The sequence below is a fragment of the Myxine glutinosa genome, chromosome 2 (assembly GCF_964187855.1).
Source record: "Myxine glutinosa chromosome 2, kmMyxGlut1.1, whole genome shotgun sequence".
Classification (NCBI taxonomy): Eukaryota; Metazoa; Chordata; class Myxini; order Myxiniformes; family Myxinidae; genus Myxine; species Myxine glutinosa.
The window spans coordinates 134,958,889-134,984,981 of NC_136262.1; the positions used below are offsets into that span (position 1 = coordinate 134,958,889).

The window sequence follows — 26,093 nt, forward strand, 5'->3', positions numbered from 1 at the left end:
AGGGAGAGGGTGTCAGGTCGCATGCCCGGGTGGTCACCACATCAGGCCCAAGTTGGCCGTCCGCAGTGCCACCACCAAAGTGCGACCCACAGCACCTCCCCCTAGTGGTCCTCAATATCTGCCATCCCAGGCTTGAGAGACCACCTCGGACCCTTCTGAAGGTCGTAACCCCCACCAGGGTCCGGTGACCCTGTCGGCCTGAGCCACCAGCTCGGACGGCGCCCCGACGGACAAGGGACGCCACACTCCACCAGACCCCCCGTTGGGCCCAGGTCGTACCATGCCACCCATGGCTGGACCCCACGTCCAAATCTCGCCAGCACAGCCCCCCAGCTGGCTGGCATCACCAAATTTACAAAGGGGCAACTTTTGCCTGAGGCCATCACCCATGACCTCTCCTGGTCCAAATCCCGCAGCCCGGGGACCAACTCCAACCAAGGCTGCTCCAAATCAATTACCCATTTTAATTTTATTTTAAATTTCTTTTTACAAATTTTCATTCCCACTGCCAAAACCGCAGCTGCAGGGAACAACCTCTACCACCGGTTGTTCTGCCCCTCCCTGGAGTTGATCCAAATTCCCTACGGGGACCAAATCTCCAGAGGCTCTATCTCCCGATCCTCCAAGATCCAAATCCAGCCCGGAGCCAACACACTCCCCCAACTGGTTGTCCAATTTTGGAGCCTCTGTTTCCAAATCGTAGTGTACGGTGAGCGTCCCTACGGTCACCACAACCACCTCGGACCGACTCACCTTATTACCCAGACTCCTTTGGGCCTGGTCAAACCCTACCTCGAAGGGACTGTCCCAGGTCCCCAGCTGCTGTGTCACATCATCCTCATCATCGTCATCATCATCACAAATCATTTCTGGCCCCACCAGGTTTTCATCAATATCCCCAATAAATACCTGGTCCGGCTCTATTGCACGGACCCCCCTTGCTCTGCACCACCGCCCTGGTGCTGCACAATTCCAAATTCATCCCCCTGTTGAGTTGTGACATCCATCCGGTCCCGACAAACAACCAGGCCAGATGGGAAACATTCCCTATTACAATTCTCACATTCCTCACTCACCTGTTGGCATTCCCCATCTACCTGTTCACATGCCACAATCAGGTCTTCCCAATTTACCTGTGGGCACTGCACGCTCACCTGTACACATGCCACAATTGCCATTCCCTGCAGGCATTCCCCATTCACCTCTACACATGCCGTTCCCACTGCAATTCCCAATTTTGCCATTCCCGGCTCCTGAGCCCCGTCGGCACCATTCGTTCGTCCTTCACTCAATTTAGTCGTTTGTTCCTTCAAACTGTCACTCATTTCCTTCATTCCTTCCCTACATTCATTCCCCTGTGACTCCATTTTGTTTTTCATTTCTCCCATCTCCTTACTCATTCCCTCCATTTTATTTTCCAACCGCTCACCCATTCGTTCACTATCGGCCCCCATTTGATTTCCCAATCGCTCCATAATTTGCATTAAGGCCTGGGTGTCCATGGGGGCCGTCCCACTTGTTCCCGGCTCCCCGGTAGGGGAGGGGGATAAGTTGGTGCTCGGGACGGGGGAGGTTCCGAGGCTCACCTCTACATCTAATTCTCCTATTTTCGGCTCACTCCCTACGCTGACGGTGGCCTCGCTACGTACCTCCATCTCGTCAATCTCCGACATCCGCTTTCCGGAAGATCGTTCCCCGCGCGCGTATTTATTTTAATTCCAAAAAAAATACAATTTAAATTTGTCGAAGACGCGATATCGCGCTCCGTATGTCCAATCGACGATCAAATTTCTCCGCCTCGACTATAAAAAAAAATTGCGTTCGAACGTCGGGCGCGATGTATGCCCGACCGTGTCGATGTCTTTCCGCGAACAAAAAAAAAAAAATGTCCGACGGGTTCGAATCCCTACTACCTGTCACCAAATGTCACGCAACTCCGATTAACACCAAAGTTTGCGATTCCGATCACGAGGCTTTAACTCCTGAGGCGGAAGCTCAATAGCGGATTCCAAAATCAACACCTAAAACCCTTGATCGCGCGGAATGGAGGGGAACGCACACCCGGTAAACTGCGTTCAGATATATGTACAAAAATAATATCAGGATTTATTCAGGAAAAGGGCAAGGACAGGAAAAAGCACGCGCCGGTAATAAATATCCTAATCGGGATCCCGCACACAAGACCTCAAATACAAAACGGGGGAATATGAATTAACAAAAAGAAACGTCTTCTATGTCAAGTGTACGCAGAGCTCGGCCTTATCTTGTCTTTGTCGTCTTGGTGGCTGCCGTCCAACACCGCTCCTTCCGGCCCGATCGCACACCACGAGGTCCCTCGCTCCAAGTCCCACAAGGTCTCGTTCCAAGCGCCATGCGTCCCACGCAGGCTCGCGGCTCCACACGAGGTCGATTCGGACCAACGTCCTGCCGCGTCTCAAACCTACTGCTCAAACCGGACTCGGGCTTTGCACTTGAACTGCGCACTGCTTGGGCTCTCTGCGCTCAACCCGAACCCCTGATCCAACTGCCAGCAAAGTCGTCCGATGCTCACTCAGCTCGTGCTGAACTCAGGATCTCAACTCGGGATCCAACTCTCCGGACTGCCTCTCTCAACTGAACTCAGGATCTCAACTCGACTCGGGTGCACACAAACTCTCGACTCAGACCTCACTCAACGTGCTGAACTCTCTACTGGCTCATCTCAACTCTTGACTGCCGAAAATGGCGTCCGGCCCTCGGTAATATCTCTGCCGATGACGTCAGCATTGGCACACTCCTCAGCCAATCAGAGCCTCCCCCGGCTTGTCCAGGGGCATGCCCACTGCGCCACTGCCACTCCCGTCCCCGACTCCGTGGTCACAGCACGTGTAATGCGAGGTGGGTAGGCCTCTCGGAGGTGTAAATGGTGGCGGCCAATTGTGGCGGTGTTCCAGCCTGATTTCTTGCTAAGTCATGTCAGGGGGGAAAGGCGTCATTTAGTGTTGTACTAAAGGTCCTAACTAATGTTTATGTCGTCTGCAGTGCCATAATGGACAAAGGTTTGACTACTAGGTGAGACATACAAGGGCTCTACTGATTAACCCCTACACTAACTAACACACGAATCTCCTGGTAGATTCACAATTATACACCTTAACCGACAAAACGCCTAAACATGGACTTATTACAGGAAGTGTTCCCTATCGCGACAGTCGAATACCTACCTATACAGATCTACCTAGCTCTAGATATTGCTTTACCCCCAGACATAACAATATATATAAAAGAAAGTTTTTGTTTGTTTGTTTGTTTGTCTGCACGCGCTAATCTCCTGAATGGTGAAAGATAGGAGGAAACCTCTGAAACAAAAAATGTCAGGACGGGCCCTGGGAAGGTTTTAGGCTAGGTGGCGAGGCCGGTCGAGGCCGCCTCAGCCAGGCTGGGCTCATTTCGCAATTAAAAGCTGAGCTGAATTATAGTAGTCAATCTTCTATGGCCACGAGTAAAAGCTGAATTATAGTAGTAAATTCATTCAAAAAGAACTAAAAATGTCGGGACGGGCCCCGGGAAGGCTATAGGCTCGGTGGCGAGGCCGCTTCGGCCTGGCTGGGCTCATTTCGCAATTAAAAGCTGAGCTGAATGATAGTAGTCAATCTTCTACGGCCGTGAGTAAAAGCTGAATTCTAGTAGTAAATTCATTCAAAAAGAACCTTGGCAACGCCGGGTGCTTTCGGCTCGTCTTCTATATCTATCTTCTACCTTCTATATATATAAAAGAAAGTTTTTGTTTGTTTGTTTGTCAGCACGCGCTAATCTCCTGAACGATGAAAGATAGGCGGTAACCTCTGAAACAAAAAATGTCGGGACGGGCCCCGGGAAGGTTATAGGCTAGGTGGCGAGACCTGTCGAGGCCGCCTTTGCCGGCCTGGGCCCATTTCGCAATAAATCTACTTCTTCTTTCAAAATTATCTTGAAGTACAACTTATGCACTTCATCGGAATATCTGACTGATTGCAACACATGCTTTCAAAATTCTCTCTCGCAGGGGCCCGACAGAAGAAAGAACAAGGAATCGTTGGGCACTAACTGATACTGGGCTCACGTCAGACCTATGTACAGAAGATTAAATTCATTGAAAAAGAACCCAGGCAACGCTGGGTGCATTCAGCTAGTTCACGATATAATAATCAGCATGGTGTCTACTAATGTCTTGGTCCTACATGATATTTATGTACAAGCTCCACTCTTGGTCACATGTGATCATTGTATTGAAGGGATACAAATGTTTTTATTTAATTTAAAAAAAATATCAATGGGGTTGAGATGTAAATAGGCAATGGAGGGAGGTGTAAGAAAGAAAGGTGTGGTCTTGGGGGAGGAGAGGTATTAATTTTGATAAATCTCTTTCATCAGCCTTTCCTCCTGTGACTCTATGTACTGTCACCCACCCAGAGCATCCAGTCACATCCTGCAGTCATGCTATTTTCCCTCATCGCCCTGGAAAAGTTTGCACAAACTAGTAAGTGCTTTGAACTCCAATAATCGGTAATGTCAAATGCATACAAAATGTTAATATAATTGATTATTCCATTTACTTATTATTGCAATAATTATTTCAAGTCTCCCAACTTGGAATTTTACCTGCTTTTTGGATATTTATATTCAGCCAGTGTTAGAGCATTCAAGGGTTATTAAGCATTTTAGTGACTGTAACAGAAATGTTTTTTTTATTATTGTTACTACTAGCCATGCCAATATGTCACTGCAGATATGTTTCAACAAAAGATGGCATGTTATACTTCACAAACATATTGCATATCGATCTGTCTCAAAGAGTATGTAAAATGAAGTAAAACACAGGAAAAAAGGATATTTAATGGCATGTAATCGTTGTTGCTGTGGCTGTGGGTGTGGTTGTTGTTGTTTGTGTGTTCCTCCCATGTTTGTCATGCTTTATTCTAAAGGGTTCCTGTTGTAGTGCCGTTGAAACCATGACATTAAAGCTCCAGGTCCTCCTTCTTACTCCATCTCAGAAAGATGGGCCATCTTTAAGACTAAATGGACGCAAATTTTTATTCTAAGTAAATCTAACATTAACTTTCCAAGCAAGTTTTCTTCCGTTTCCGGTCTTGCTGGCGAGGGTTCGTTTTTTCGCAGCTCCACACGCTCTCCATCGAAATCGAAGTTAAGTAATTGTTCCCCTTTTGTATTTTCGTTAAAACTGTATTTATTTTATAGTGTATGTACGTATATTGTCCCGACAAAGATTTTCGGTGCAAATATTTCATACCTGTATTGAAAATCGTGTTAATTCGTGTCGTCTTGAGGCCTTGTACAGTGTACACTGTACAACCTTGAGGCTTTGTTTTTCTCTCAGCGGTCTGTCGTTTGTGATCCAATAACTTTCGTTCTCTGTTTTCGCAGTCTTTCCACCCCAAAGCCTACTTCCTTATGTAAATCTCAACTCAAAAAAACAAAAAAAAAAGACATTACCTACTCTGTGCTCATTCGTTTATTCATTCTTATTCGTTCGTTCATTCTTCGACCACGTGTTTCTCCCCCATTTCCCCAGATAGATTGTCAAATTTCAACTCGTTATTTTATCGTCCATGCGATATTGTTTGATTATAGTTAGTTTTGGTTTGAATATCCTGTAACTCGTAATTAATTAATCGTGTTCTGCTCCTCGTGTGTGGCCTTGTAGTTGTACCCCCGTCGGTGTTTTGTTAACTTAAGCGTGTTTTGCTTGGCTCTTGGTTTTTTCCCTTCTACCCCGAACATAATACTCTGTCTAACGTTCTAAATCCCCACCCCCCCCCCCAAAAAAAACAAAAAAAACAAAAACATTTATTTTATTTTCTCCACGTGAACTGTTGTCTCATCCTGTATTTTCTGTCCAGGTGTGCTGTTCGCCCCGCCCCCATTATCTCCTTGCCATCCACCGTTTGCCCTGTTCATGTGACTCGTGGTGGTCCCTCTCGGCTCTCCCCCCGTTGGTATTTTTGTGCATATAAGATTGTTCACAGTTCTGTTTAAATATTATTTAAATATGTTTAACCTTTCCCCTTCTGTGTTTTATTCAGTGGTATATTACAACACGCTGTTTTTCTTCCTATTTAAAAGGCTTTTCTCAATTTCCTCTCCAACTCATTCCACTTCAAAAAAAAGAAATTCAATATCTTATACTACATGGTCTCTACCCTTATACTACCCTCACTACATGGTCTAAATTCACATTCATTCCATCCCTCCTCCATCGTTCTGAATCGGATTGCTAACTTGAAAATCACAACAAACCCAATTTGTTATCAACTAGGGCATTGCCCGTACGTGGGTGCCCGTTCCTTGCCAAAAAAAAAAAAAAACGCTACCCGTACGCTCTACCCCGCCCGTACGCCCGTAAACAAAAAAAACAACGCTCTTCGCTTCCGCCCTTCGCTCTGACTGAATTGGGAGAAATAATGCGCATATGAAATCGAGAAATTATTATTTTCTCCGGAAGAAATCGAATTACGAACCGTACCGTAATGGCGGTCAGCTCGTAACGCGCTCAGCTCCGCTCGTTCTCACATCGGCCACGCCTACGCAACAAAGCGTTCTGTGATTGGCTGCCGGAAGTGAAGTCTTCACTGTCCGGAAGTTCGCAAATCGTCGCAGTTACGATGAATCGTTTTAATTTAATCGCAGTTTGAATTCGTTTTAAAACATAGTTTAACGGCAACATAGTTTTCCAACGTGAAATAAATGAATACGCTCTCAAATGTGCCGTCCGAGGTAGAGTCTGATCGCCACGTTCGGCACACGTGATAGCTCGCTGCTCTCTGGTTGGTTGAAGCGTTTTTTGGACATAGCTCGGTAAGTACTTGTCCGATTAATTTAAAACCTTGAAAAGGCACATCCTCGGGTCCCCAGCAATATACCTGGCAAGTTTAAAGTATATCGGACCCGTGGTTGTCGAGAAACAGCGGTCACAGACAAACACACAGACACACAGACACACAGAGATTACTGGAATTATAGATAGATGTTCGTCTTTCATTAATCATCCACTTTCTAAACTCCCCTCTTGCCCCTCCCATCCAAATCCCCCCCCTTGCACCTACACTCCTAAACTACCCCCTTGCCCCTCCACTCTTAAACTCCCCCCTTGCCCCTCCACTCCTGAACTCCCCCCTTGCCCTCCCCTCCTAAACTCCCCCTTTGCCCCTCCCCTCCTAATCCCCCCCCTTGCCCCTCCACTCCTGATCTCCCCCCTTGCCCTTCCCCTCCTAAACTCCCCCCTTGCCCCTCCCCTCCAAATCCCCCCCCTTGCCCCTACACTCCTAAACTTGCCCCTCCACTTCTAAACTTTCCCCTTGCCCCTTCCCTCCAAAACTCCCCCCTTGCCCCTCCCCTCCTAAACTCCCCCCTCACTCCTCGCCTTCAAAACTCCCCCCCAATCCCTCCCATTCAATTCTCCCCCCATATACCATTCCTCTCCAATTCTCCCTCCTCCCCCCTCCTCCTCCAAGCTGCCTCCTCCCCACTTCGTCTCCCTTCTATCTCATACCTCCACCCCCCCAAACCTTCTACTTTCCTCTGCCCCCCCTCAAACAACCCCTCACTGTGCCTCATCCCTTCACCATCAAACCTTTCATCCTCCTCATCCTTCCCTTTCTTGGAACTCTTCTGCAACATCTAACACACTATCAACTGCTCTCCCTACCTCCCCCTCTCATCCTTCATCTTACCCTACTCCTCCCCTCCCCTGTCCTGTACCCGATGCTCCCCCTCTCTCTTCATTAACGGTATGGACCTCAAACATCCGGGGCCTTCGCTCAAACCTGACTGATCTCTCCATACAGGTTGCTTCTGACAATCCAGACTTGATCTGCTTAACAGTTTAAATATGTTTAACCTTTCCCCTTCTGTGTTTTATTCAGTGGTATATTACAACACGCTGTTTTTCTTTAAGACTGATACTGATTTACCCTTTCCTCCTTCAAGATGTCTCTGATTCCTTAATATCTCTTCCTGGTTACTCCCTCCTCCGGTATGATAGACCTGAGCCTCGGCCTGGTGGTGGGGTGGCTATTTTTGTCAAAAACTCTCTTCCTCACTCTCCTTGCACTGCCCTCTTTCCTCCTCACCCGCAGGAGTACCTCTGGTTACGGCTTCCTCTCCGCTCCCACCTTTTGTTCATATGTGTTCTGTACCGTCCCCCAAACAGTGATTACTCCATCTACATTTCACTGTCTGACAACATGGACCAACTTCTATCCACTCATCCCAACTCTCTCTTCCTCATATGTGGTGACTTCAACTGTCATCATGCCACCTGGTTGGGTGTGGGTTCCTCTCTCACCAGTCATGGCACCTCAGCAAAGGACTTCTGTGACTCACTGGGATTGACACAATCTGTCAATTTTCCGACCCGGATCTCAGCCAATGGAGTATCTTCTCTTCTCGACTTGGTTATGACAAACTTCCCTGCTAATGTCTGCTGCTCTTCTTCTGCTCCAATCGGTTCTTCTGATCATGTGCTTGTCAAAGTGGACATCTCTCTGGCCATTCTCAGAGAGCCTCCTCAGCGTCGACGAGTCTGGCATTTCACTCAGGCCGACTGGGACGGTCTTCAAGCAGCCATCAATCGTCTGGATTGGTCTCCCATCTCCACTGCCTCTGACATCAATTCTTCCTGGGAATTCTTCCATAGCAAACTGATCTCTCTCATGCACAGATTTATCCCATCTCGCCTTCAATTGTCTTACCCTTCCTCCCGTCCATGGTACACTGAATATTGTGGTGAGGCAGTTGCCCTGAAAGAACTTGCCTTTGCCTCTTGGAAGGCTAATCCAACTGAAGGCAATCTCAGTTCCTTCCACCAAGCTCGGAACAAGTGTGTGTCTACCCTCAGGAGTGCCAGGAAGCACTATCTCTCCTCACTCAAGAATGAACTCTCAAACCTGTCTCCTTCCTCCAAATCCTGGTGGCGTCTGGTCAAATCCATTTCTGGTGTTTGTGCCCCCTCCATCCCCTCCCTTACCTCAAATGGCCACACAGTTGACATCGCACGTGACAAAGCCGAATGCCTCAACTCTGTGTTCGCCTCAAAATCCTTAGTCCCAAACCCATCTCTCTCAGTTCCCACCTTTCCCAGTCGAACCCAACTGCTCCTGGACTCTGTGTCCTTCTCTCCTGACAAGGTGGAGGAGTTTTTGTCAAACCTCGACTCTGATTCTGCAACTGGACCAGACGGCATCAGCCCACGGGTCCTAAAATCCTACTCTGCCGCTCTATGTCACCCTCTCTCTGTTCTTTTCACCCTATCTTTTGCTCAAGGTCATCTGCCAGCATCCTGGAAATCAGCTAACATTACCGCTTTACACAAAAAAGGTGCAAAAACAGATCCTTGCAACTACAGACCAATCAGCCTGCTCCCAATTATCAGCAAAGTCATGGAATCCATCATTGCTTCGGATATGAAATCTTTCCTCTTCTCCAATGGCTTGATCTCTGATCATCAATTTGGTTTCAGACCAGGTCACTCTACTCTGGACATGCTGCTTCTGCTGTCTCAACAATGGATGGAGGTCCTCAATGCCAAACAGGAAATCAGAGCTGTCTCCCTTGACATATCACGGGCCTTTGATACGGTCTGGCACCCAGCTCTGCTCACCAAACTCTCCTCCTATGGTATCCATGGAAATCTCCATGCATGGCTTGCGGACTTCCTCTCTGGTCGTAGTCAACGTGTGGCCCTGAATGGATTTCTCTCATCTCCCCTTCCTGTTCAGGCTGGAGTTCCCCAAGGAAGTGTGCTGGGCCCTGTGCTTTTTCTGGTCTTTATCAATGATCTCTCCGACTCTCTGGAAAATCCTCTCTATCTCTTTGCTGATGACTCCACTCTCTGCCGCTCCATTCCTCTTCCCTCAGATCGGCAGTCTGCAGCCTCCTCACTCTCTGAAGACCTGGACAAAATCACAGACTGGTCAAACAAGTGGAACATGTCTTTCAATCCTGACAAATCTCACTCTCTTACTATGTCTCTCCGAAAAGATCGACTGGACAACCCTCCCATCTACTTTCTCAACAATCCTCTCCAAGAAGTTCTGTCGCTCAAGCTTTTGGGTCTCACTATCTGCCATGATCTTTCTTGGGAAAACCACATTTCCAAGCTGGCCTCCAAAGCCAGTCGCCGACTGGGCATCCTCCGTCGTGTGAAGTCCTTCGTCGGCACACCTGAGCTCCTCACCACATACAAGGCTTTCATCCGCAGCTCAATGGAATACTGTTCTCCCCTATGGGCTGGTGCTCCTGCCTCACACCTGGCTCGGCTTCACGCTGTTGAATCCAAAGTTTTCAAAATCATTGGAATCTCCCGCGATGAAGCTATCTCTGAGGGCCTTTCACTCATTCACCGCAGGCAGGTAGGTGGTCTTTCTGTCTTCTACCGACTCCTCTCCGGCCTTGCTCCCCCAGCTCTCTCTGTGCTCTGTCCCCCAAATATTCCTACAGGTCGCACAAGATCTGCCAGCAACCCTCTGATGGTTAAACTTCCAAAATCGTAGACTCTCTGCTCACCTTCACTCCTTCATTCCTCTTTTCTCCTGCCTCTCGAACAAACTCCCTCACTCTCTTCAATCCCACTCCTCCCTTCAGGTCTTTAAAACAGCTGTTCACCACCATCTCTTATCTTCCCCCATCCAAAACCTTGATCTTTTCTACCCCTGCTAATTTCACCCCAAATCCACTTTTTTGAAATACCAACTTCTTTCCTGGAAGTCCTTGGTGTCCTTGTGTTTATACTTCTCCCACCCCCCTTCCCATGCCGCCTACCCCCAAGCCCTCTCCCTCCCACACATTCCCGATGTCCCTGCTCTCAAATGTTGTGTTTATGTGCTTCCCCTTCTCTCCCCATCTTGTCTACCGCTCCCCTTTTTATATACTTTGTTTGTTTGTCTGTTTGATTTGTTTGTGTGATAAATGTTAGCTCTTTCAAGAGCCTCGATTTTGTGTACAAAAAAACCCAAAAATTATTAGCTTTCCAAGAAAGTAGCAGCCTGGTGTTGGTTTAGCTGTTATGGTGCTGGCTTGGGATCCTAGGATACTCATTTCGAAATCCGGTCGATCGTTGAATTAATGCCAGGGGGGTTGACTCAGCCTGTCATCCTTCTGAGGTCGGCAAATTGAGTACCAGCTTGCTGGGATAAACATGCCGGTGTGTACCCTGATTTAGAATAGGTACACCAAATCAATTTATTAGCTTTCCGGCCATGAAAACATTGCCTCAAAAAGGGAACCATGATGATTGCCATGGGTCCCGCATTGCTAACCCCCGCTCTAACAGGGAAAAATGGCCTTAAAAAGCAGTTTGTTTGTTTTTCAAGAAAATTAATTAATTATTATCTTTCTAAGCAAGTAAATCAATTATTATCTTTCCAAGCAAGTCGATCAATAATTATCATTCTAAGCAAGTAAATCAATTATTATCTTTCCAAGCAAGTCGATCAATAATTATCATTCTAAGCAAGTAAATCAATTATTGTCTTTCTGAGCAAGTAGATCAATTACTATCTTTCCAAGCAAGTAAATTGATTACTATCTTTCCAAGCAAGTAAATTGATAACTATCTTTCCAAGGAAGTACATCAATTATTATATTTATAAGCAATGAAATCGATTACTATCTTTCCAAGCAAGTCAATCAATTACTATCTTTCCAAGCAGGTAAATCAATTATTTATCTTTCCAAGCAAGTAAATAGATTATCTTCTTTCTGAGCAATGAAATCGATTACTATCTTTCCAAGTAAGTAAATCAATTGCTATATTTCCAAGCAAGTAAATCAATTATCTTTCCAAGCAAGGAAATCGATTACTATCTTTCCAAGCAAGTAAATCAATTATCTTTCCAAGCAAGGAAATCGATTACTATCTTTCCAAGGAAGTCCATCAATTACTATCTTTCCAAGCAAGTAAATCGATTATTATCTTTCCAAGGAGGTACATCCATTATTATCTTTCCAAGGAAGTACATCAATTACTATCTTTCCAAGGAAGTACATCAATTATTATCTTTCCAAGGAAGTACATCCATTACTATCTTTCCAAGGAAGTACATCAATTACTATCTTTCTAAGCAAGTAAATCGATTACTATCTTTCCAAGGAAGTACATCAATTACTATCTTTCCAAGCAAGTAAATCAATTATTATCTTTCCAAGGAAGTACATCCATTACTATCTTTCCAAGGAAGTACATCAATTACTATCTTTCTAAGCAAGTAAATCGATTACTATCTTTCCAAGGAAGTACATCAATTACTATCTTTCCAAGCAAGTAAATCAATTATTTTCTTTCCAAGGAAGTACATCCATTATTATCTTTCTAAGCAAGTAAATCAATTATTATCTTTCCAAGGAAGTTCATCAATTATTATCTTTCTAAGCAATGAAATCGATCACTATCTTTCCAAGGAAGTACATCAATTATTATCTTTCCAAGCAAGTAAATCAATTATCTTTCGAAGCGATGAAATCGATTACTATCTTTCCAAGCAAGTAAATCAATTACTATCTTTCCAAGGAAGTAAATCAATTATCTTTCCAAGGAAGTAAATCAATTACTATCTTTCCAAGGAAGTAAATCGATTACTATCTTTCCAAGGAAGTACATCAATTACTATCTTTCCAAGCAAGTAAATCGATTACTATCTTTCCAAGGAAGTACATCAATTACTATCTTTCCAAGCAAGTAAATCAATTATTATCTTTCCAAGGAAGTACATCAATTACTATCTTTCCAAGGAAGTACATCCATTATTATCTTTCCAAGGAAGTACATCAATTACTATCTTTCCAAGGAAATACATCCATTATTATCTTTCCAAGCAAGTAAATCAATTACTATCCTTCCAAGGAAGTACATCCATTATTATCTTTCCAAGGAAGTACATCAATTATTATCTTTCCAAGGAAGTACATCCATTACTATCTTTCCAAGGAAGTACATCAATTACTATCTTTCTAAGCAAGTAAATCGATTACTATCTTTCCAAGGAAGTACATCAATTACTATCTTTCCAAGCAAGTAAATCAATTATTATCTTTCCAAGGAAGTACATCCATTATTATCTTTCTAAGCAAGTAAATCAATTATTATCTTTCCAAGGAAGTACATCCATTATTATCTTTCTAAGCAATGAAATCGATTACTATCTTTCCAAGGAAGTACATCCATTACTATCTTTCCAAGGAAGTACATCAATTACTATCTTTCTAAGCAAGTAAATCGATTACTATCTTTCCAAGGAAGTACATCAATTACTATCTTTCCAAGCAAGTAAATCAATTATTATCTTTCCAAGGAAGTACATCAATTATTATCTTTCTAAGCAATGAAATCGAGTACTATCTTTCCAAGGAAGTCCATCAATTATTATCTTTCCAAGCAAGTAAATCAATTATCTTTCGAAGCGATGAAATCGATTACTATCTTTCCAAGCAAGTAAATCGATTACTATCTTTCCAAGGAAGTCCATCAATTATTATCTTTCTAAGCAATTAAATCGATTATTATCTTTCCAAGGAAGTCCATCAATTATTATCTTTCTAAGCAATGAAATCGATTACTATCTTTCCAAGCAAGTAAATCAATTATCTTTCTAAGCGATGAAATCGATTACTATCTTTCCAAGCAAGTAAATCAATTACTATCTTTCCAAGTAAGTAAATCAATTACTATCTTTCCAAGCAAGTAAATCGATTACTATCCTTCCAAAGAAGTACATCAATTATTATCTTTCTAAGCAATGAAATCGATTACTATCTTTCCAAGGAAGTAAATCAATTATTATCTTTCTAAGCAATGAAATCGATTACTATCTTTCTAAGCGATGAAATCGATTACTATCTTTCTAAGCAATGAAATCGATTACTATCTTTCCAAGCAAGTAAATCAATTACTATCTTTCCAAGCAAGTAAATCGATTACTATCCTTCCAAAGAAGTACATCAATTATTATCTTTCTAAGCAATGAAATCGATTACTATCTTTCCAAGGAAGTACATCAATTATTATCTTTCCAAGCAAGTAAATCGATTACTATCTTTCCAAGGAAGTACATCAATTATTATCTTTCTAAGGAATGAAATCGACTACTATCTTTCCAAGGAAGTACATCAATTATTATCTTTCCAAGCAAGTAAATCAATCACTATCTTTCCAAGCAAGTAAATCGATTATTATCTTTCCAAGGAAGTCCATCAATTATTATCTTTCTAAGCAATGAAATCAATTACTATCTTTCCAAGCAAGTAAATCAATTATTATCTTTCCAAGGAAGTCCATCAATTATTATCTTTCTAAGCAATGAAATCGATTACTATCTTTCCAAGCAAGTAAATCAATTACTATCTTTCCAAGCAAGTAAATCGATGACTATCTTTCCAAGCAAGTAAATCAATTATTATCTTTCCAAGCAAGTAAATCGATTACTATCCTTCCAAAGAAGTACATCAATTATGATCTTTCTAAGGAATGAAATCGATTACTATCTTTCCAAGGAAGTACATCAATTATTATCTTTCAAAGCAAGTAAATCGATTATTATCTTTCAAAGCAAGTCAATCAATTACTATATTTCTAAGCAATTAAATCAATTATATTTATAAGCAAGTAAATCAATTATTATCTTTCGAAGCAATTTCGAAAGAAGATAATAATAATTGATTAGTACATCAATTATTATCTTTCAAAGCAAGTAAATCGATTATTATCTTTCTGGTGTTGGGCTAGCGGCTAGGGTGCCGGCTTTAGGATCCTAGGATCCTGGGTTCGAATCCCGGTCAATCGCTGAATTAACACCAGGGGGGTTGACTCAGCCTGTCATCCTTCCGAGGTCGGCAAATTGAGTTGTCTCAATTTTTGTCGACTGTTTGTCGTTAAAGGCGGCAAAAAGGGTTGGGGTCAGGAAGGGCATCCGGCCGTAAAACATTGCTTCAAAAAGGGGACCGAAAAACAACAACAACCACAGTTCCCGAAAAAGGCCAACCCCCGCTTGCGGGGAAAAATGGCCTCTAAAGGTGGTTTTTTTTTTGTTTTTTTTTTTTGGTGTTGGGCTAGCGGCTAGGGTGCCGGCTTAGGATCCTAGGATCCTGGGTTCGAATCCCGGTCGATCGCTGAATTAACGCCAGGGGGGTTGACTCAGCCTGTCATCCTTCCGAGGTCGGCTAATTGAGTACCAGTTCACTGGTAATTCCCTGTTTGTCGTAAAAGGCGACAAAAAGGGTTGGCAGCAGGAAGGGCATCCGGCCGTAAAACATTGCTTCAAAAAGGGGACCGAAAAACAACAACAACCACGGTCCCCGAAAAAGGCCAACCCCCGCTTGCGGGGAAAAAATGGCCTCTGAAGGTGGTTATTTTTTATATATATAAAGCAAGTCAATCAATTACGAAATTTCTAAGCAATTAAATCAATTATATTTATAAGCAAGTTAATCAATGATTATCTTTCGAAGCAATTAAATCTATTATTATCTTTCTAAGCAGGTCAGTCAATAATAATCTTTCGAAGCAAGTCAATCGAGTATTAGCTTATAATAAAACTAGTGGGGTCACCCGTGGGAATCCCATGGGCATGGACGTGTGTGACATTTCGACATATTAAGTTAGATGCTGCACCTGCACAGTGCACATTCAGTTTCACAAAATGGTTACTGGCAATTTATCAGATGCACAAATGATGTAATCTACACAATGTATTTACTTCTGATAACATGTGAATGCATGTGCATGCGCACCCACACACACATACACACACAAACACACGTACACCCACACACTTAAATACACACACATACATGCACACACGTACACCCACACACTTACACCCACACACGTACACACTTACACACTTACACCCACACACGTACACCCACACACATATACACACACACACACACACACACACACACACACAGACACACACAGACACACACCTATACACATACACACAAACACATCTCGTTTTTTCATTTCTGTTCCTCACAATTTTGTCTCTTATTCACACACACACACACACACACACACACACACACACACACACACACACACACACACACACACACACACATATATATATATATATATATATATATATATATATATATATTTATATATATATATATATATATATATATATATATATACATACACACACACACACACACACACACACAGACACACACACACACACACATATATATACACATATATACACATTATATACATCCACACACACACACACACACACACACACACACACACACACACACACACACACACACACACACACACACGTATACACACGCACACACGTATACACACGCACACATACATACACACACACACGTATACACACACACACACACACACATACATACACATGCAGACACACACACACATATATATATATATATATATATATATATATATATATATATATATATACATATGTGTCACGCTACCAGATTCTTGTACCAGATGCTCAAATTATGGATTTCGAGTTATACCTGCAGCATTAAAGTACCAACCCTGTACCTTCATAAAATAGCCAGGTTGGTCAAATTGGGCAATTACAAATTCATTAAAACAAAAATTTAAATATTCATGTGTTCCCCAAAATGTCAAGTTTTTCAACTTTTCATGCCAGGAAATCTAGAAAATTTCGCAAAAAATACCAACCAGTAATTTACAATCAGAATCAATTTCTAGGGTTTAAAGGTTTTTTTCAAGCATGATGTTGGACAAGTAAAGTCCATAAAAGTACCATAAGAGTTATTGGCCGAGTGCAAGTTATTTTTTTAGCACCTTGCCAATATTGTGTATTTTTCACTTTTTTTCCGAGCAAATAAGTTGTGACCAGCACTGATTTTAATTGGAATTTATGGGAAACAAACACGCACATGTTTCTTCTAATACTGCTGTATTTATTATGTACAGCATAATCTGCATTGAATCTTCAAGCATAATCTGCATTACAACTGTACACAAATACTGTAAATCATCGCCCGCCATCTGTACGCTAGCCCAAGCTGTCATGCCAAAATATCAAGGCAAAATGACGAGTAGGCCTACATGTATAGAATTTTCACACACATGTTTGGTGAAGTCCCATTTACAAGACGTATGTACAAGAGTAGTCAACCGTTGACTACCTGATGGTGCGTAGGCGAGATAGGGGGCACCTCCGGGACACAAAGGTGATCCCGGGGGAGGAGGCTGTTTCACAGCACCACTTGGTTGTCTGCGACATAAGGGTGAAAGGTGCGAGGAGAGCTCGGCGGGTGAAGTACCAACCGAGAATGAAGGTGTGGAGGTTGAAAGAGGTGACAGTAAGGGAGGCATTACAAGAGAGGCTGAGTAGGGTCGAGGATGATGTGGTTGAGCTTGAAAGTGGTTGGATGTCAATGAAAGCTAGTCTGTTGGGAGCCGTTGGTGAGGTATGTGGATGGACAAAAGAACCACCGAGGCACTCGGAAACATGGTGGTGGGATGATGAAGTTGGAAAGAGGATTGATGAGAAGAGGAAGAAGTTCAAGGAGTGGCAGATGGCGAAGGGTACGGGAGCAGAAACAGCAGAGCATGAAAGTTATAAGGCAGCCAGGAAGGCTGCAAAGAAAGAGGTAGCAAAGGCGCAGGAGGCATGTAGGAAAATGTTCGGAGAACACTTGGATTTGGAAGAGGGTCAGAGAGCAGTATTCCGGATTGCAAAGCAGATAGTGAAAGAGAGGTGTGATGTGATGGGGGTGAGATGCTTGAAGGATGAAGTGGGACAAATCGTTGTCGACCCAGATGGAATTAAAGGAAGATGGAAAAGATATATGGAAATGCTGTTGAACACAGAGAATGAATGGGATGGCAACATAGAGAGTAACCCAGTTTTAGGACCGGCAGAGAAGATAACTGAGGAAGTTGAGGAAGCGATAAAAGCAATGAAGGGTAGAAAAGCGGGAGGGCCGACGGGAGTTGTGGGAGATATGTTGAAGGCAGCAGGAAGTTGGGGTGTGAAGAGAATGACAGAGATCTGTAATCTGGTGGTGAAAGAAGGGCACATTCCAGTGGATTGGGAACTGAGTACCCTCGTCCCTCTATACAAGGGGAAAGGTGACCCTCTGGAGTGTGGCTCGTACCGAGCGATAAAGTTATTGGAGCATGGAATGAAGGTATTAGAAAGGGTGTTGGAGAGGAGGATAAGGAAGAAAGTGAAGATCGACGAAATGCAGTTTGGATTTATGCCAGAAAGAGGAACGACAGACGCGCTTTTCATTGTGAGGCAGTTGCAGGAGAAGTACATGGAGAAGAGGAAGAAGTTGTTTCTTGGGTTTGTTGATCTGGAAAAGCATTCGATAGGGGTCCACGCAAAGTATTGACATGGGCATTGAGGAAGTTAGGAGTGGAGGAATGGTTGATCAGAGTAGTGATGGCAATGTACAAAAGAGCGCGCACAGCTCTAAGGACGAAGGGCGGGAACAGTGGTGAGTTTGAGGTGAAGGTGGGAGTGCATCAGGGGTCGGTACTAAGTCCACGACTATTTGTAGCTGTGATGGAGGTGCTGGCTCAGAACGTAAAGGAGGGTTTACCATGGGAGTTGTTGTATGCAGATGATCTTGTGTTGATTGTGGAAAGTATGGATGGACTGAAGGAAAAGATGAACAAGTGGAAGGAATACATGGAGACAAAAGGTCTGAAGGTGAATATCGGAAAGACGAAGGTGATGGCAAGTGGTAAAGAATGTGGTGAGGTGGAAAGTACTGGGAAGTGGCCCTGTGCTGTGTGTAGGAAGGGTGTCGGAGTGAACTCCATTCAATGTACAATGTGCGCTGAGTGGGTTCATCAAAAATGTAGTGGTCTGAGAGGGTCATTAACCAGTGTGGCAGCTACATTCAAATGTAAGGTGAGCAGAGAGGGAGCTGCAGATGGAGGAAATGTTGAGTTGGATCTTGGAGACGGCGTGAAGCTGGAAGGTGTGAAAACATTTTGCTACCTCGGAGACATGCTGAATGGAGAAGGTGGATCAGACTCGGCAACGGTTGCTAGAGTGAGATGTGCATGGAAGAAGTTTCAGGAACTGAGTGGCGTGCTGATGATGGGAGTGTCGTTGAAGCTGAAGGGAAAGGTGTATGCTGCATGTGTGAGAAGTGTTATGATTTATGGGAGCGAGACATGGGTAATGAACGTCGAGCAGCAACGAAGGTTGGAAAGGGTGGAAATGCGAATGGTTTGACGGATGTGCGGAGTATCGTTGAGAGAGAGAGGAAGACAAATGATGAATTGCGAAAGATGATGGGAATAGAGCCTGTGATTGATGCTGTGAAGAGGAACAGGTTGAGATGGTTTGGTCATGTGTTGAGGAAGGATGAAAGTGACTGGTTGAGAAGAGTGATGGAAATTAATGTAGAAGGAGGTAGAGGACGGGGAAGACCGAGAAAGACTTGGCTAAAGATGGAGGAAGAAGAAATGCGGGCAAGGGGGTTAACAAGGAGAGATGCAGAAAATAGGGCAAAATGGAGAAGATTGTCATGGGGACCGCAAGGCTAATCCCCGCTCTTGTCGGGAAAATGGCCTTTAAAATGCATGTTGTTGTTGTTGTTGTTGTTGTATGTACACTAGGCTTGACTTATCCATGAAGGAAAAGAAATGCATGTGGCATCAAACTACTTACACTTGAAAACCCCACGGGATATTAAGTTGGCAGCCAGAAGTGTGATTCAAAGGTCAAGTCATTATCTTGTGAGCCTAATTCACAAAGTACATACAAGTACAGCATTGTTCAGTAAACGATATTCTTTGTCCAGTATAAACCACCGTTTAGAGGCCATTTTTCCCCGCAAAGCGGGGGTTGGCCTTTTCGGGGACCGTGGTAGTTGTTGTTTTTTGGTTCCCTTTTTGAAGCAATGTTTTACGGCCGGATGCCCTTCCTGACGCCAACCCTTTTTGCCGCCTTCAACGACAAACAGGGAATTACCAGTGAACTGGTACTCAATTAGCCGACCTCGGAAGCATGACAGGCTGAGTCAACCCCCCTGGCATTAATTCGGCGATCGACCGAGATTCGAACCCAGGATCCTAGGATCCTAAGCCGGCACCCTAGCCGCTAGCCCAACACCAGGGATATGAATAAAATATCATGCACACTGGATGCACAGCACTGAGCAGCATGTACAGGTCTTATCAATTGCACAAACTATGATGACTGTCTCAATCATTATAATGATTGAGACATTCACAAAGTACATAGAAGTACAGCATTGTTCAGTAAACGATATTCTTTGTCCAGTATATGAATAAAATATCATGCACACTGGATGCACAGCACTGAGCAGCATGTACAGGTCTTATCAATTGCACAAACTATGATGACTGTCTCAATCATTAGTGAATTAGGCTCACAAGATAATGACTCAATGATAATTATCAGTCACGTATCAGTATTATTCATTATATCAGTATCATTAATAATTATCTAAACAAACACGTGTGGTGACTAGCGCGCCACCAGGCGACTGTTGCCGCGGAATCGCGGAAAATGACCGTCGAGTCCGAAGCAAAATTCAGGCTTCAACGGTCATAACAGGTAATGCCACTGTCATAGAACGAAAGATCGTATATTTTTCCGTCGATGGGTGAAATATAAGACGAAACTGTGTCCAATAAAGGTATATTTACGGAAGTTTATTGCTGATAAACGATCAATCCGGAAGCGAAAACGGTGAAACACGTGGCGCCGCCTTTCAACGGCGTTTATACCCAGTAGATGATTAGCGCATCTGGTACAAGAATCTGGTAGCGTGACACACATATATATATATATATATACATACATACATACATACATACATACATACATACATACATACACACACACACACACACGCACACACATACATACATACATACATACATACATACATACATACATACATACATACATATACATACATATATATATATATATATATATATATATATATATATATATATACAGTGGGACCTCTAAATCCGAATTTAATTCGTTCCAGCGGCAGTTCGGATTGGGAAAAGTTCGGAATTAGAAACTATTTTCCTCATAAGAAATAATGGAAAGTGAATTAATCCGTTCCTGGACCCCAAAAACCCATTATCAAGACACTGTTAACTGCAAATACACATGATTCAAGGTAAAATAAGATGAGTAATTGCCCTAAATATCTAATAATAATAATAATAAAAAAAAAGAAATAAATGTACTAACATGAAAATAACTGCATTTACCTTAGTGGAGAGTTCTGATGGTGCATGTGGAAGCTGGAGAGGAGGAAGGAGGGAGAGGGTTTTATTGCTTGGAAGGTGAGGCACCTTCCAAGCTAACATCAGATGACTGTGCTTCTGGTGTTTGCTCTCTTTGTCTCTTAACACCACTTGTAGAGGGTTGGGGCTCACAAGGCTTGCTTTCTTTAGAGAACCACCTCTCCAAAGTTGCCTGGTGTTGGCGACTTTTCTTAACTTTTCAAGTTAATGCTCCTGTTAACCACTGCTTTATTAGGGTGCCACTTTTCAACAATGGCCTGTGTTTTAGACCAATGGAAGCACAGTTCTCTAATTTCAGCACTGGAAATATGAACGACGCTCGCGGCGGGAAATATGAACGACGCTAACGCTATGTTGGCGGTTCGGTTATAGAAATACATTCGGAATTAGGGACAAAATTTTCTCGAATTTACGGTTCGGAATTAGAGTAGTTCGAGATGAGGGGCGTTCGGAATTAGGGGTCACTACTGTATATATATATATATATATATATATATATATATATATATATATATAGACATACATATACATATAGATATATATATATATATATATATATATATATATATATACGTATATATATCTATATATATATATATATATATATATATATATATATATATATATATATATATATACACAAAGAATTAAGTTAAGCACCCCTACACAACGAATTAAGGTAAGCACCCCCTAATATATATTCTTTGTGTATATGTATACATTGGCATATATTCTAAGGTATGTGAGATCAAATAATGATTGGTATGACATTAGCAATTATCCATTGATGAAATTGAGTGATCAAAGTGAAAAAAAGTGATTGGTTGAGTCAGTGATCCGATCACGTGGGTCCTACACACGTTATTGACGCAAAGATCGCTAGAGGTCTTCTCAGAACAATGACTGTACGTTAGAAAACATAAACGTCATCCACACTGTCCGTGATGGACCTATAGCTCCATACTTAAATTGAGGTGAAAATATGCCTAAAATTCCCAAAAAATTTCACCTTAAATTATTCAGAATAAAATATTGAAAACGGCATGATTGTTATGTTTTTATGTGACCATAATATCACTTCTCCAGAAAATATAGCAATATCATGGGTATATTACACTGTTTTGACGACAACAAACTTGTAATGTGCGAGGTTGTAAAAAAACGGGGGGGGTGCTTAACTTAATTCTTTGTGTATATATATATATATATATATATATATATACATACAGGGAGGTGTGACGATTTTCAGAAAACTCGTACAGTTATTTTTAGTCGAATTTCAATTTTTATTTTTTTTAAAGACTACATATATAATGCCATGTAATACACTGTAACAAAGACATTTTAAAAATGTAATTCATGTTTGAAAAATGACCATCTAAATGGCGGCCGTTCTTGCCCAAGCATTCTTGCAGACGCGTGGAAAAGTTCCAGCATTTCTGAGCACAGCAGCATCCCTCAGCAGTTCCAGCATTCTTTCTGCGAACGTAAACCGCCATACGAAATCATTCTGCTGCAGTTCTTGAACCACCATGATTTTGTACGCGTGATAATGAAGGTCCAAGTGCAAAATTCGACGAACTGATCTGTCTGACATCCGTTGAGCACGAGCGTGCCGTACCGCTGACCGACGAGGGCTGGCCTCCACAGCTTGTCGAACCCTTTCGATGTTTTCCGGGGTCCTAACGGTTCGATCACCTCCCCGAGCTGCTCCCGGCCTCACAGATCCAGTTGTCCTGAAGTTTTTTACCCACTTCAATATTGTGTTTCGAGACGGAACGGCGCCACGTCGACCAACATTGAAGTGAGTACGAAATCTGCGCTGTGTAAGCACCACCGAACTACCCATTTGAATAAACGTCTCAACAACAAAGACGCGATGTTCAATCGTCCACAGCTCCATGGCTACTGAAATGGCGCCTAACAACGAGTAACCAACAGCCATGACGCATGCGCTAGACCCCCCACTTGCATTGTTATACCCAATTCAAACATGAATTACATTTTTTTAAATGTCTTTGTTGCAGTGTATTAAATGGCATTATATATGTAGTCTTTAAAAAAAATAAAAATTGAAATTCGACTAAAAATAACTGTGTACGCGTTTTCTGAAAATCGTCACACCTCCCAGCCGGACCCTGTATATATACGTGTATATATACTGTATATCTATATATATAAAGCAGTAAAGTATGTTTGTTTGTTTGTCCTCTTATAACTCGAGAACTACTCATCGCAGAGAAAAACCAAAGGCATATTCGGAATCAGTACGTCTCAGAGCAACTACAGCACACTTTAAATTTTAAAAAACTTCGGGTTTAAAAATTAGCGTATTAGCGCAGAAGCGCTAGCAGAAGAGGGAGGGAATCGAAGGGAGGGAGCACAGCGCTCCCTCTAGCGCTTCGCAGCGCCAGCGCTTCTGTTAGCGTAATGGTGCACAGGCGGTTCTCACTCTCACTCTTGCGCATGCGCAAATGCGCTGTTCCGATGCTTCATGTTCCTGCAAAGACTTTGGCGCATGCGCAAATGACGACACATGGGCCACTGTATGTTCGTTTAATACGTACGCGCTTTGATGGGCGGGGCGTATGGCGTTCATGAAATGGTCGAATGCGGAAGTGCTTGAAGCCGTTGCGAGCGACTCGCACGATCTCTTGTCATGGTCCACAAGATTATCACAGAGACGTGCAGCTTCCAGCATTACGAGATATGATCGAGACCTAACTTTTGAGACCAGTCCCAGCCTTCTAGGCCCCGTGGTTGGTTCAGACGACCCCGACAAAGGACGTGTTGGATTTTATCGCGAGCCGATTCGAGCGCCGACGTGCCGGCGAACAAAACCAGTCATATATTTTTAACGCGTGGTTCGATTTTTACAAAATAAACTTTTTCCTGAAGGGCTGAACCGTGCGCTCACAACGATACCGAGTTTGACCCTGGGAGAGCCATTTCTCGCCGGCAAAGGCGCCTTGTTTTCCGTGATGACCATGTCGTGCTGCATAGATTACCATAAATTATAATATATTACCGGCGGCGCGTTCCGTGACGTCACGGCTCACTTAATTGCAATTATCTCTGGGATTCCTTGGCCGAATCGTACCAACTTCTTTGTATATAAATCAGTAAAGTGTGGCGGACACGAAAGCCCACTGGCGTGGTGACCTAATTCCGCGCACCAAGTGGGCGGCGGCCACGCCCAAGGGGTAGGCGTGGCCTCAGGATATACACCGGGCGCGCAGGCCAGTGCTACAGTGACCTCTTTGAATAAAGAACATTAAACTTACCGCGTTGTCCGCTTCCTCCTTGGTAGCAAGTCGCGCGCGTAGCACCGCGTGCTTCATTGGTGACCTCCGACATTCGAGTCAGCCGTCGCTGACCACCCGAAACCGCCGCAACAATGGCTACCAACGCAGTCTCCATCAAGCTCCCCGAATTCTGGGAGTCACAAGCCGAAGTTTGGTTCCTGCAGGCGGAAGCCCAGTTCCGACTTCGAGGCATCACGGTGGACGAGACCATGTTCTGCCACGTGGTCGCCGCCCTCGGGCCTGGCACGGCCACCCGCGTCGTATCGGTCCTAAGGGATCCACCTGCTGATGGCAAGTACGAGGCGGTCAAGCGTCTCCTCCTCGCCACGTTCGGCCTTACGGTGGACGCACGGGCCGATCGCCTCTTGGACTTCCCCGAGATCGGGGACACGCGACTGTCGGTCCGTATGGACCATATGCTGGCGCTCATGGGCGACGAAACCCCGAACGCTCTATTCCGGGCGTTATTTCAACGCCAGCTGCCAGCACGAGTCCGCCTCGCTTTGGCTGGTTCCGCGTTAACGGAACCCCGTGCGCTCGCTGCCGAGGCCGACAAATACTACGCGGGTTTGGACACGCAGGCGAGGCTTGGCGCGATTGCCGCTCCCGAGGCTCCCGAGGCTTTCCCCGATGCACCGCACCTCGTGTCCGCCGCCCCGCCCACCACCACCGCCGCCGCCGCGAAGAAAACCGCGGCCTCCGACGCCGCAGCTGCCCGCCTGGTGTTTCTTCCACGCCAAGTTCGGCCACGAGGCTCGGCAGTGTCGCCCGCCGTGCTCATTCGGCAGGTCGGGAAACGGGCGAGCCGGCGCCCGGTGGCAACGGTGAGCGTCGGCAATTCAAACAGCCTTCTGTACATAACGGACACCTTGTCCGGGCGCCATTACCTGTGCGACACGGGGGCGCAGGTGAGTGTCGTTCCTGCCGGTACGTCCGACAAGCACACCGCGGGCCGAGGTCCAGCGCTGCTTGCGGCCAATGGTACGTCTATACGCACGTACGGAAAACGCTGTCTCTCTCTGTGGTTCGGAGGGCAGGTTTTCCGTTGGTCGTTCGTTACGGCCGACGTGCCCATGGCACTGCTCGGCGCGGACTTCTTATGTGCGAATGGATTACTGGTCGATGGAAAGCACAGAAGGCTTGTCCAGGCTGAGACGTTCAGCTCGCTCGCGTGCTCACTGCCCGCCTCGTTGAGCAGCTCACAGAGCGGCTCACCGAGCGGCTCGCCAAGCGGCTTGCTGAGCGGTTCCGTTCCGGCCAGGTTCATCTGTACGCTTCCGGCAGCGGACGAATTCGCCCGCCTCCTCGCGGGTTTCCCGGCCCTCACGCGGCCCACCTTCTCGGCGGGGACCGTCAAGCACGAGGTGGAACATCACATCCCCACCGCCGGGCCACCGGTCTACGCCCGGGCACGCCGCCTCGAGCCGACGAAGCTCGCCGTAGCTAAAGCGGAGTTCGCTACGCTGGAGCGGCTCGGCATC

At 44.3% G+C, this 26,093-nt stretch overlaps 1 protein-coding gene across 2 annotated transcripts in view; it reads left to right on the forward strand.

Moving 5' to 3' along the window:
* Positions 1-26,093, forward strand: part of RSPRY1 (ring finger and SPRY domain containing 1) — a 242,018-nt gene that overhangs the window by 110,501 nt on the left and 105,424 nt on the right. For both annotated transcript variants that reach the window (XM_078771686.1, XM_078771685.1), the window contains one exon: positions 4,432-4,498. In XM_078771686.1, the coding sequence (XP_078627812.1) occupies positions 4,432-4,498 (67 nt within the window). The remainder of the gene's footprint in view (positions 1-4,431; positions 4,499-26,093) is intronic.